At 41.5% G+C, this 11,976-nt stretch overlaps 1 protein-coding gene across 1 annotated transcript; it reads left to right on the forward strand.

The window, feature by feature from the left end:
* Nucleotides 1–1,967: 1,967 nt before the first annotated feature.
* LOC115672257 (uncharacterized) lies at nucleotides 1,968–4,401 on the forward strand. The gene is made up of 2 exons (XM_030594027.2): nucleotides 1,968–3,059; nucleotides 3,848–4,401. The coding sequence occupies exons 1-2, from the start codon at nucleotides 2,198–2,200 to the stop codon at nucleotides 4,126–4,128; spliced, it is 1,143 nt and encodes a 380-aa protein (XP_030449887.1). The 5' UTR covers nucleotides 1,968–2,197; the 3' UTR covers nucleotides 4,129–4,401.
* Nucleotides 4,402–11,976: the final 7,575 nt, after the last annotated feature.

Below are 11,976 nucleotides of genomic sequence, written 5' to 3' on the forward strand. Positions count from 1 at the left end.
CAAAAATTTAAGCCTATGAGTTGTGGCCAACTAGAATATATAAACTGATTTGTACCATACTAATCTTTTTTAAGCACAACTCATACGCACATCTCAATAATCTCCCCCTTACATGTGAGTTCAGTGTTAGGTCTACTCATTCTTAATTTAGATATCCTTCAAAAACCACCCTCATTTCCAATGCCCACCTTCCTTTCTGATTTTTTTCTCGAGACCAAGCTAAACTTTGAAGGTTGTCCGAAAATCACGTTGGCCACAAGATTCTTCATTTCCAATGCCCACCTTCATTTTTGATTTTTTTCTCGAGACCAAGCTGAACTTTGAAGGCTGTCCGAAAATCACGTTGGTCACAAGATTCCTTCTTTGAGATGCTCACCAAACACCGATATATATTGGGAGTGGGCCATCAATCAACCATAAGCTTTGTCCATATTTGAAGGTCCAACACAAAATCTTAAGCTTTTAGGTGGAGGGATACCACATGTATATAAAGAGCATATAAGATCCATTATCAAGAGATGTGAGATATTGCAATATATTAAAAGTTCAAACCAAAGGCTTGAGCTAATAGGCGGAAGGACCACATGTATATAAGAAGCATATAATCTCATATTTCAACACTTCTTCTCACGTGCAAATAGAATTTGGAATAACATATGGAATTAGACGAATGGGGCGGATGCACCCCGGAAGAACATGGCTTCGATACAATATTAAAATATTCAACCCAAAAGTTTAAGTTAATAGATAGATGGAGACCACATGTATAACAAGATCATATAAGCTCCATATTTCAAGAAATATTATGTTAGAATGTCTAACGAAAAAACTTAAACTTTTGGAATAATAGATAGTTGTTTCACAAAATCTCACATAGTATTAGAGTAAGTGTTATCCTTTTCGCATTTGTGTTTACCCCCATTAATCAAATTCGATATGCCACTTCTAATCATTCTTGCACGTGAGAGGGAGTGTTATCTCGTATTGCTTGACAATAAGACTTATGTGCTCTTTATATACATGTAGTATTTCTTCACTTGATATCTCAAATTTTTTGAGTTGGACTTTTTAATATTTTGTATGTATTTTATTGTGTTTACATTTCATTTTAATCATTCTCACACCCAATCAAACTCTAATTCAACTTTACCTCATCATCTCTCTCCCTCTCTCGACCCAATCAACCCCAAGCCAAGGTCATTCTCGTTGCCACCGACAAATCCAACTTCGCGGTGCCACCCCCATACCTTCCCTCCCCCGCCGCTCTCTCTCTCTCTCTCTCTCTCTCATTCCTCCAAGGCAGTTGAATGTTGAGTCTCGGGGGCCATGGAGGAACCTTTTCCTCTAGAAGAGGTTCGACTGTCGATCCTTTAAGCCTCTATATCTAGATATGGGACTTCCTCTTTTGGAGGTTGTCTTAATCAACGACTAGCTTGTCGACAGCAATGAGCTGGAGCCCAATGCAGCATCAAGCTTGGTCAACAAGACAAAGAGAGGCATGAGTCCATCGTTGGATCCAATGAAGCCGGTGGTTGCAGTGACCGTGGCAGCCGGAGACTTCGAGAAGGCAGCGGCAACCAAGTAACGCATTGAGTTCTGCATCTGATATCCTCGCACTCAATAGATAAATGTCTAGCGTGATCGTATAATGCACGAGGTACACGAATGGAGATTGAACTAAGAGAGAAGGAATGCGCACATTAGATATGTGAATGGACGGAGACTACTTCTTTTTAACTTGGAATATGGCGTGACTTTATGTTTTATATATCTTTTGTTCAGTTTGACCCGTGTGTTGTCCGCAGTGCGTTTCGGACCCACGACTGTCATGCGCGTAAGAACCGCATCGGTCGTCCTTCAGGTGTGAAATCAACCACCGTTTCTCCGTCCACCGACCTCACCTCTTCAACTTAAGCTTTAGCATTAGCTTTAAACTCGCCCCCCAAATCTTTCAAAACCCAAACCCAAAGCCCGCCTCTCTCTCTCTCTCTCTCTCTCTCTCTCTCTCTCTCTCTCTGCGTCTCTTTCGCCGTTTCTTTCTTCGCTTCATTCAACACTCGCTCTTCCTTTTGTTCCGAGCAAGAATTGAATCCCTTCTCTCTTTTCCTATTTCCCACCAATTTCCCCTCTGCCCATGTTGTCCACGTAACTCTCTCACTCACTTTGTGTTGTTACGTGCTTGAGAAACTGGACGAAAATGGCGCGTTCACAGAGTGAGAACTCCGGCTGCTTCTCTGCCCTCCTGCGCCACCTCCTCTGCAGCAACGGCGCTCCAACCCACCCGTCCGACGACGCCCTCGTCGCCGAACCGAGCTCCAAGAGCACCAACGACGCCGACCCTGTCTTCATCAAAGAATCGCCCAAGCGCGACCCGGCCAGGACCCACCGGCCGTCGCAGAGGCCGGCGGGAGTCGTCGCCAGGCTCATGGGGCTCGACTCGCTGCCGGACACCAAGTGGGTCCCCAGGGCCAAGTCCCCCGACACGTTCCTCCGGAGCAGGTCGGTCAATTTCATGGACTACCTGCTCGAGCTCGACCTGGACGAAGCCGACCGCAACCGGCACCGGAGGGTCAGGACTTCGGTGTCGTTCCGCGAAGTGCCCGCTTCGTTAGCGGATCGAGAAAAGAGCGAGGATCTAATCGTTCTGTACTTGGGTGATGAGGAGGATTTGGGGAAGAACAAGAAGAAGAAGGGTGAAAGCAGAGGAAGGAGAAAACAGAAGACGCCGACGACGACGACGAAGAAGAAGAAGAAGGAGAAGGAGATGGAGAGCGAGCGTGAGGAAGGTAAAGAGAGGAAGGTGTCCAGACTGAGGGACGAGCCGAGGCGGGTCAAAGTCAGTCAACGCGATCGGGGAGGACAGCCACAGCACTGTGCAGAGCTAAAACTGAGGGCAAGGAAGCCATTGATGGTGGTGAAAGAGAAGGAGGCCTTGGTGGGCGGCGATCTGGCATTCGTAAGCGGAGGAAGGAGAGATAAGCGAGCCGCCGTTGGCGGCGGAGAGACTTCGTCGAGCCCGGTTTCGGTTCTTGATCAACCGCCGGCAAGTCGTCTTCAAGGTTTGCCTTCTCAGTTCCATCGTCCTTCTTTACTAAAGTTGTTGGTATATCCTCGCATAATCACATAATGTGGGCCCCATTTTTGTTTGATATGCCATCAACATGATCTAGTCGACTACATACTTCGCATACCATTTGCACATTGCTAGTTTGGACAGTGATTTGCTTAATTAATTGAGGGATAATGACAAAAAAAAATTCATAAAATTTGGTTCAATGTGCAACGTGGTCTCTGATTTTAGCCTAATATTGAACGTGGTCCCTGAACCTTAGCCCAAGGTGCAATGTTATTTATGAACTTTTAATTATTTCAATGTGGTCTATAGAGTTTTGGTACATGTTCAATTTAGTCCATGGACTGTATGAAAATGTTCAATGTTTTCCTTTCATTAATTCAAGTTTCGGGATAACATTGAATATTTTTATACAGTTTAGGGACTAAATTGAACATGCACCAAAAGTCCTTGGACCACACTGAACAAATTAAAAGTTTAAGGACCACATTACACATTAAGTGAAAGTTTAGAAACTATTTGTGTCATATAGTATGAAAGCACACAGGAGAATCGAGGTGGATAATTAGGAGAGAGAACAAGAGGAATATTCCTCTCAATTAATCGAGGAAATGGAAGAACATTAGAGATATTTGTTGAGACCTATGTGAAATTCAATTGAGATTTTTTTTGTTACCTTATTGTCTTTCAATTTGCTTACATGTCATGTCTGTACGAAATAAACTCAAATTATTATTAAGGTCATGTTCTGAATTTTATTTGTAATTTGTGCAGAGGACAGTACCACCAACAGACATTTCAGCTCCGTCCAACTCGCGCGCATCATTCTAGATCCGTTCGTTCGTGACCAAAAACCATGCAACAACCAGATCGATGGTTCTTCGGAGGTCGATCACTTCATCGAGGAGGTCATTAAGGTGAGGAAATTGGCTGAAGAAGACGTACAGCGCTCGAAATGGTTCAGAGTTGGTTCTGCAAATCTTGAAGAGTTGAGTGCGATGCTCGAGCACCATGTCCTGGACCATCTGGTGGAGGAAGTCGTGAGGTTTCTATGAAGGAGAAAGTTGTCATTTTAGGGTTCGAGAAACCGCTGATGGGGAGAGGGTTGGTCAGTGCCATATATATGTTCGGGTTAACTTCACTTATAGTCCTTGTACTTCTAGGACATGTGACTTTGATACGGGCAATTGGCTAGCTAGGGCGGGGCAATGGTTAATGCGCCTGCTAAACTCGTCTCTCAAGTAACTAGTCGATCGCTAAAGTCGTGCTTTACGTGCTCTCTGCCTCACTTCTCTCTAATCTCAAAATTATCCATTTGGGTTCGCTTATTCCATCTTAATTAGAGTCCGAAGTTGACTGATTCCTTTAATCTGTCGAGGATTGAGAGTATATGGATCGAAATTGACGAGTTCGGAATCATACGTACTTCATTGAAATTTCAAAACATAACCCTACAGTTGGTGGGCTAGAACAAAAGTGGCGAAAGCTGGAATGTAACGTTCTGGATTTGCTGGTGTGAAAAGGGTTTCGTGACTCCGACTTAAGTCGTCGTTGACGTCGACATCGAAGTCGGCTTCTGCTTCAATTTCCACTGAAGTTGCTCCCCCCAACACGATCCCTTCGTGATGTACTGAACGAGTGATTTTTCACTTTTGTTTTGTTTTCCTATTCATGAGCAGAGGATGGCCATAAAAAAAACAAGAAGTCATGTGCAGTGCAGTGCAACTGCCGACCACGGGAGGACATACCATTAAAGTTTTTTTTTTTTTGAATCGAAAGTAAAATGGTTATGTTTCAAATAGACATTCGGTGAAACCCAAGCAAGTTCCAGTGGCGGTGGCAAAATCTCCGGCCAGCGGCGAGGGAATAGCTGACAGCTAGAACGCTCAAGCATGACAAGGAATTCTGGCGACGTACTCCAAACACGACCGGGGCGATGTCGTGACGACTCTGATGGGTAGAGTATCTAAGAAGAGAGGCAGTGGCATGAAGCCGCGGAATAAGCGTCGAGGATGGCAAATGTCAACAGAAGCCATGAAAAAGGTGGAGGGAGAGAATGGCGAAAAGCCGCAACGATGAGGCTAGCGGCATAGAGCCAAGACCGATGGTGTTAGCGAGTCACGGGAGGCAGGGACAGGTCTAAAATTTAAAGATTGGGGTTTCCAAAATTATTTGATAGAGAACTTAGGGTCAATAAATAGTAAAAGTAAATTAGTATAACACTACTATGGAAAATAAAATAAAATTTTTATATTGATTGTCGCTACTGGAAAATATAACATACCAATCGTTGATAGTTTCAGTTAGGGTTTTGTTAGCATAATAGTCTTTGAGTTACCGTTAGAAGACTAATATGTTGTAAGCCACAAATTATTGAAGGAGTAGACTCCACAATAATTTCTAATTATTTATTATTTATTTTTTTGTGATAAAAAACAGGCTGTTATTCTCACAATAGATAATAGACAGTCACACAAGTATTCCTCTTTTAGTTATAATGCGAAGAGCATATACTCCTACTTTATGAGGAAGCACGTACATACAATGTAATAGGCCCTATAAGAAAGACCATAGTAGTAGTATGGATTTATATTCAGTTCAATTGATTGGTAATTACACTCTCTTTGATGGGTTTTGTAGAGATCATGGTATTGGAGGCATCGCACCGTGTCGGGAACACTACATCAAATCGGTGTTTCGGAATGGATGAACAAACCATTGCTTGAGAAAATGAGGTTTTTGCTCTCAAACGCTAACTTGTCATGGGGTTTCTTGGTTGTGGTTGCAAATTTGGCGGGTCACATGAGTAGCATATCTCCATCAACTGCCATAGAGTGTTGAAATTTAAAGAAAGTGTGAATTATAACTGTTGATTGCTCAAGCCTACAACTATTTGGATGTCCTGCGTATGCCCATGTGAGGAATGATAAATTGGAGTCGAGGGCAAAATGCATATTCCTAGACTATACATGAAAGGTGAAGGTTATAAGTTGTGGCGTTCAGACTAGAAGTCATCCAAATTCCTAGTAAGCAGAGATCTCATATTCGATGAATCGGTGATGCTTCGGGGCAGCTAGGAGTCTTCGGTAGATTAGATCGACCTTAATGCTGAAAGACATGTTGAGCTTCATGGGGGAGGCCTAATAGACTGCACGCATAGGAATTGAGGAAAGTATAGATGCTTGTGCTGGTTAGGGCACTAGCCAGACTGGACACATAGGTACTGAGCAAAGTATCGATGCTGGTTCTGGTCAGGGTACTAGCTAGCCCTAAACTTAGGTTAGTACAAGTGGTGAGGTGGAACTCCCGGCGATGCCTTAGACCTTAGCGTGGGGCAGAGAATGCTGAGAGATTAATGAACCCCAAAGGTATGCTTATTTAGATTGTGTTGTTTATGCTTGGTTTATTGGAGAGGAGACAAAGCGTAACGATCCAGTCCAACAAGAGTGGAGTGTGATCAATGAGGTGAGAGGGGCCGGATAAGGAGCGGCCTCCGGCATGATTCTAGGATAGGAAAGGGGGTAAGAATGAACCAATTGCACACCAAATAGGCAGAGAGCGTTCTTGAATTATATGTGTGAGATTGAAATTAACTCATAAAGAGACGTCTTTTGAAGTAATGACAATATTTAGCATTGAAACTCCAATGTTAAGTGTGCTAAGGTGAGAGCACTATTAGAATGGGTGATATCTTGAGAAAGTGCATATTAGTACGTAAAAGGACAAAACCTTGAGGTTGAGTGTAGAATGGTCAAAGCGGCTAATACCTCAAGTGAGTTAAACTAGGGGTGTTATAATATAGTATCCGAGCGGGACCCCTACTAGTGTGTGATTTGATGATGACCCACGTGAAGCTAGTGGGCCTGTGACAACTCGGTCTAATAAGGGTGGGAGTGATTGCCAGGGGGGAGAGGGTAGACAAGAAATATCTCTTGGCATGCTTCTATAATGGTGAAAGGGACAAAAATGAATCGAATTGCGCACTGTGCATGAGGAAAGCATTTGTGGAATTTATATGTGAAACTAGAATTAACTCATAAGAGGTATCTTTTGACATAACGGTAACATTTAGCATTAGAAGTCGATGGTAGGAGATGTTAAGAGTGCTCAGGCGAGGGCACTATCAGGATAGGTGGCAACTTGGAAAAGTGCCTACTAATACGTCAAAAAGCAGAACTGTGAGGCTTAGTATGGGACGGGCCCTAGTTGATAATATCTCATGTGAGTTAATTCAAGCGTGTCACACAAAAAACCCGCTTATATAGTCAGAGATGTTATCGAGAGTAGAGACTCAGCAGTGGTTTTGTGCTATGGAAGAGGAGTTGAAGCCCCTTCAGTTGAGTTAGACATTGAGTTGATAGAACCACCAAAAGGTAGTAGGATACAGGTAAGTCTCTAAAGAGAAGCATAAAAATTTCGATCTAGAGGTGACCACATTTAAAGCACAATTGGTGGAGAATTGGTTTACATAGTGAGAAGGTATTGCCTGCAGTGAAATATTCTCGCCTTGGCTACAGTAGACAATTTATCATTAGAGGATCTAGATGTTAAAACAACATATCTACAAGTGGGTTAGAAGAGCAGATTTGCTTACAACAACCAAAAGGATTTGTCACTTGCCGCTAGACCTGTCAAATGTATAGGTTGAGTGGTCATAAAGGGTTCAACCCAAATTAACCAATTAACCCGTTAATTACCTATTTATTCGTAATGCAAATTTCTCGATCTATACCCAACTCGACCCATATTGCTAAAATACTTCCATATTTAAGCTTCTTATGATTTTAAAAAAAAATTATATTGCTAAAATACTTTAATGCAATACAAATCTAGTGGACAATTTTTATAATTTTTTTAAGAAATTGATTTTTTTAATTTTTTTAATTTTTTCTTTTTTTCTATGTTCGGGGAGGGTCGCCGGCCGACACTCGCTGACCACAGGCAAGAGCCGCGGGTGAGGGTCGTGGCCCTTGCCCAGACTTGTCAAGGCTGTGAAGCCCTCGTTGATAGAGGGCAAGCGCTTCGCGGCCCTCACCAGGTTTAGGTGAGCGCCTTGTGTCCCTCTTTGAGAGGACATTCGGTTTGTTGGGTTATCCCACATCAGTTGTGGAAGGGGCTGGTAGTTAGTTTATAAGTGTGAGGGAAAACCTCTCCCTTTGAGTTAGGGGGTGAAAGAGACAAAAAATCACCCAACACTGATGTCAGAGTCTTGGTTACCAATGAGTCTGGACCCAACAGTCACATCCGATCCGAGGCCCGATGTGTGAGGGGAGAAATTGTTGGGGTTATTTTACATTGGTTGTAAAAGGGGTTGGTGGTCAGTTTATAAGTGTGAGAGAAAGCCTCACTTTTTAAGCTAGTTTTTTAGGTGAGAGAGGCTTAAAACCATCCAACATGATCGCACATGAAAACAAACTTTTAAGTATGATTGTTTGACCTAATTGTCTTATCAAGGCAAGCCTAACTTTTTTTTTTTTTTTGAGGCAAGCCTAACTTGGGAGAGAGTTTTGGAGAGCTGTCAAAGTGAACTCGTAAGGGTTATTCTGACTATTCTCTCGGGGATTGGTAGTTCCTAAAATTAACTTCATTGTTTAAATGGGCCAAAAAAATGGCCACGTTAATTTTATAATTTAAAGTCAGCTATCTCCTCTTGCTGGTTCTCTTTTTTCATTTATCTTTTTTACCTTTACCTTTTCTTTTTGTCTTTCCTGTTCCTCCTCATCCACCATTACTATGCTGTACTCTGACACTTACCAATTCTTTAAGTAATCTATCGATATGAGAAAAATCCGTTTTTGTGAAAACCACCATATTATATTTTGACACTTATCAACACTTTCAGGAATCTATCAATATGAGAAAATTCCACTTTCATGAAAGCGAAATAGTAGAATCGTCCTTATATCTAAAACAACTTAGTAGGAGAAAAATCATACAGTTCCCATAGTTGAAAACTACAATTTTTTTTTGTGTGTGTGAAACTGCTAATATGGCAATACAAACTTTGTATTCCATGAAACCAGTCCCCAATCTCTACAGATTCACAACCATACTACAAACATGGTGGCTAAGTATATTCCCTGAAATTATATGCTAACAAAGGCTCAAGTAAGCGCAGAATCACCCAGAGTCCTAGTTAGAGCAATAGCAAAAGGCAACGGTAAGCCAAAAACGACAAATCCTAAACTAAACTTTAACATAATTTGAAGCACCCTCGGTCGGAAATCAAATTTGCCAACAGTAGCAAAAAGAATGAGTACCCTTAAGCATAAAATTTCACTCGATTGCGAGTCTGCAATTCAATGATAGAGTTGAAGGCAAGGTGAGAGCCTGATGTGAGATGTGAGGAAGGCCGGAGGCGAGGCACGAGGCTAGAGCGAGATGCGAGATGTGAGGGAGGGCTGGAGGCGAGGCGATTGCAAGTCTGCAACAAAGTGACAGAGCTGAAGGTGTGGCCGCATGAGACTCTCACGGTGAGAGTGAGATGAGGCTAGGGTTTCTTCCTTTTGTTTCTATTTTGAGGACCGTGAGACGTGAGTAGGATTGTAGGTTAAATGCCAAAAGGCAGGCGAAAAAAACTCACTTTCACTGAAAGTGAGTTGGAATTTTTTTTAATTTATATTATATATCGGTTCGGTCCGGGTGGCTGATTCCACAATTGGAATCGGATTAATATTCACTAGTTCCAATAAATTGAAACCGGGAATCGGACCAGTCCCTATGGGAGCAGCCAGTTCTTGGTTAGTATGGTCTGGTCACCGGTTTTGGGCAGTCCAGCAGGTTGCCAGTTGCTTTGCACACCCCTAATACAAAGATGGATAAATATATAAAACTACACCCTAACTTTTTTATTAAGAGTGGAGTTGGTTCATCGTATTATAAAAGCCTCCAGAGTTTTGTTTTATACACCTTCATCTGGTTGCCATTAAATGGTTAATCTCATGACACTCTAATTCAAGTTGGTAATTTCTAAGAAAGAGTTAATAAATTTAACAAGTTCATAAACAAAACAAGTTGAAGTTTTTAATTCGATAAAAAAAATTGGTTAATTTCAATAAAAATTGTAACTTTAGTAAGCAATTCAAATGAGACTGGGTAAACTAGTTGGTAATAAATTGGGAGAAAAATTGCTAACTCACACAAAAAAAGATTAGTAAATTCATACAACAATGAATTTCATGTGTTTGTAAGAGTGATAAATAAAAGTTAATAAACAATTGGTTCAATTTAAGGCATTGGTAAGAAAGAGAAAAAAAAGTTAGTCAACATAATAAAAATTGATAATTTGTTAACTGGTTAGTAATTTCGTAAAAGTGACAGTAAGTTAATAACAAATTACAAAAAATAAAGTGCTTGATAACTGTTTTTTTATAAATTTTTGGGATATGTGCACTAGAAGTCCTAAAACTTGTCACAAAAGTGCAATTAAGTCCTAAAACTTGTAAAAAGTGCAATCGAGTCTTAAAACTTGTCAAATTGATTCAATCGAGTCCAAAGTTAACACCGTTTAATTTACTAACGGAAAATGCTGACGTGGCACTGATGTGTCATATTTTATTACTTTTCTTGAGACACGTGGCAATGATGTGTCGTCTAACAAGCGCTACGTTAGCAAAAATAAAAATAAAAATTAAATTTGAAAAAAGTTATAAAAAAAAAGACCCTAACCAGCGACTGTGGCGGTGGCCAAGTCCTTACCGGTGGCTGCCGCCATAGCCATCGGGAAGGGCCTGCGGAGGTTGCCTAGGACTTCCCGAAACCCAGTGACCCTCGCCGGCCCCGGGCGAGGCCCCACCTGTCCCCGGCAACGACATGAAGCCCTCGATCTTGGGGCCGGCGAGGATCGGCGAGGCCTCTCCTAGAGTCACCCACCTTAGGCGAGGCCTTGCTGGCCCACACCGGCTCCAGGCGAGGACCGACAACCCTCGCTCAGATTTAGGGCGAGGGTCGCGCCCTCCCCTAGATTGGGGGCTGAAGGCCCTCGCCGGGGACTCGCTCGGGGTCGGTGAGGGTTGCCGGGCTTCGGGAAGGCCCAGGCGACCTCCGCCGATCCTTCCCGGCGGCTGTAGCGGCGGCCACCGATGAGGGCTTGGCCACTGCCGCAGCTGCTGATTCTAGGTTTTTTTTCCTTTTTTTTGTTTTTGCTTTTTTATAGCTTTTTCTAATTTAATTTACATTTTTTTCAACTTTTTCTGACGTGGCGCTTGTTGGACGCCACGTGTCTCAAGAAAATTAATAAAATAAGACACGTCAGCACTACGTCAACATTTTCCGTTAGTAAATTAGACGGTGTTAATTTTAGGACTCGATTGAACTAATTTGACAAGTTTTAGGACTCCACTGCACCTTTTGTAAGTTTTAGAACTCAATTGCACTTTTGTAACAAGATTTAAGACTTCTAGTGAAGATATCCCTTAATTTTTTTATCATTCATCAAAATTTTTTAAAATCTACTGGCACAAAAGAAAAATCCCTTGTGTTTTAAAGGAAATACTAGAATTGTCCCAAGAAAAAAAGGGACTACATGGTTTTACAAAAAAAATTTAGAGAGGTTCCTGATACCACTTCACACATTACTAGATCCTCTTCTTTGGTCGAATCCACGTTATGTTCTTTTAAACTTGAGAAGATTACGGCTCCGTTCGTTTCACGGAAATACAACGTTTTTGGAAAATATTTTCCAGAAAGTAATTTTTCAGAAAAATGACAATATTTTCTGATGTTCAGCTGAGACTTGAAAATGAATTGAAAAATATTTTCATCGTTTGGTTTGGAAAATCCTCATTACACTCATTTTAATAAATTTTATTTTAAAAAAATAAAATTTTAATTATTTTTTATTTTTGAATTTTAATTTTTTAAATACTTTTTAATATTTATTTATTTTTTTCTTTCTTCTTTTG

This window comes from Syzygium oleosum, unplaced genomic scaffold (assembly GCF_021117445.2).
Source record: "Syzygium oleosum isolate NSW1041296 unplaced genomic scaffold, Sole_v2.1 Sole_v2.12, whole genome shotgun sequence".
Taxonomy (NCBI): Eukaryota; Viridiplantae; Streptophyta; class Magnoliopsida; order Myrtales; family Myrtaceae; genus Syzygium; species Syzygium oleosum.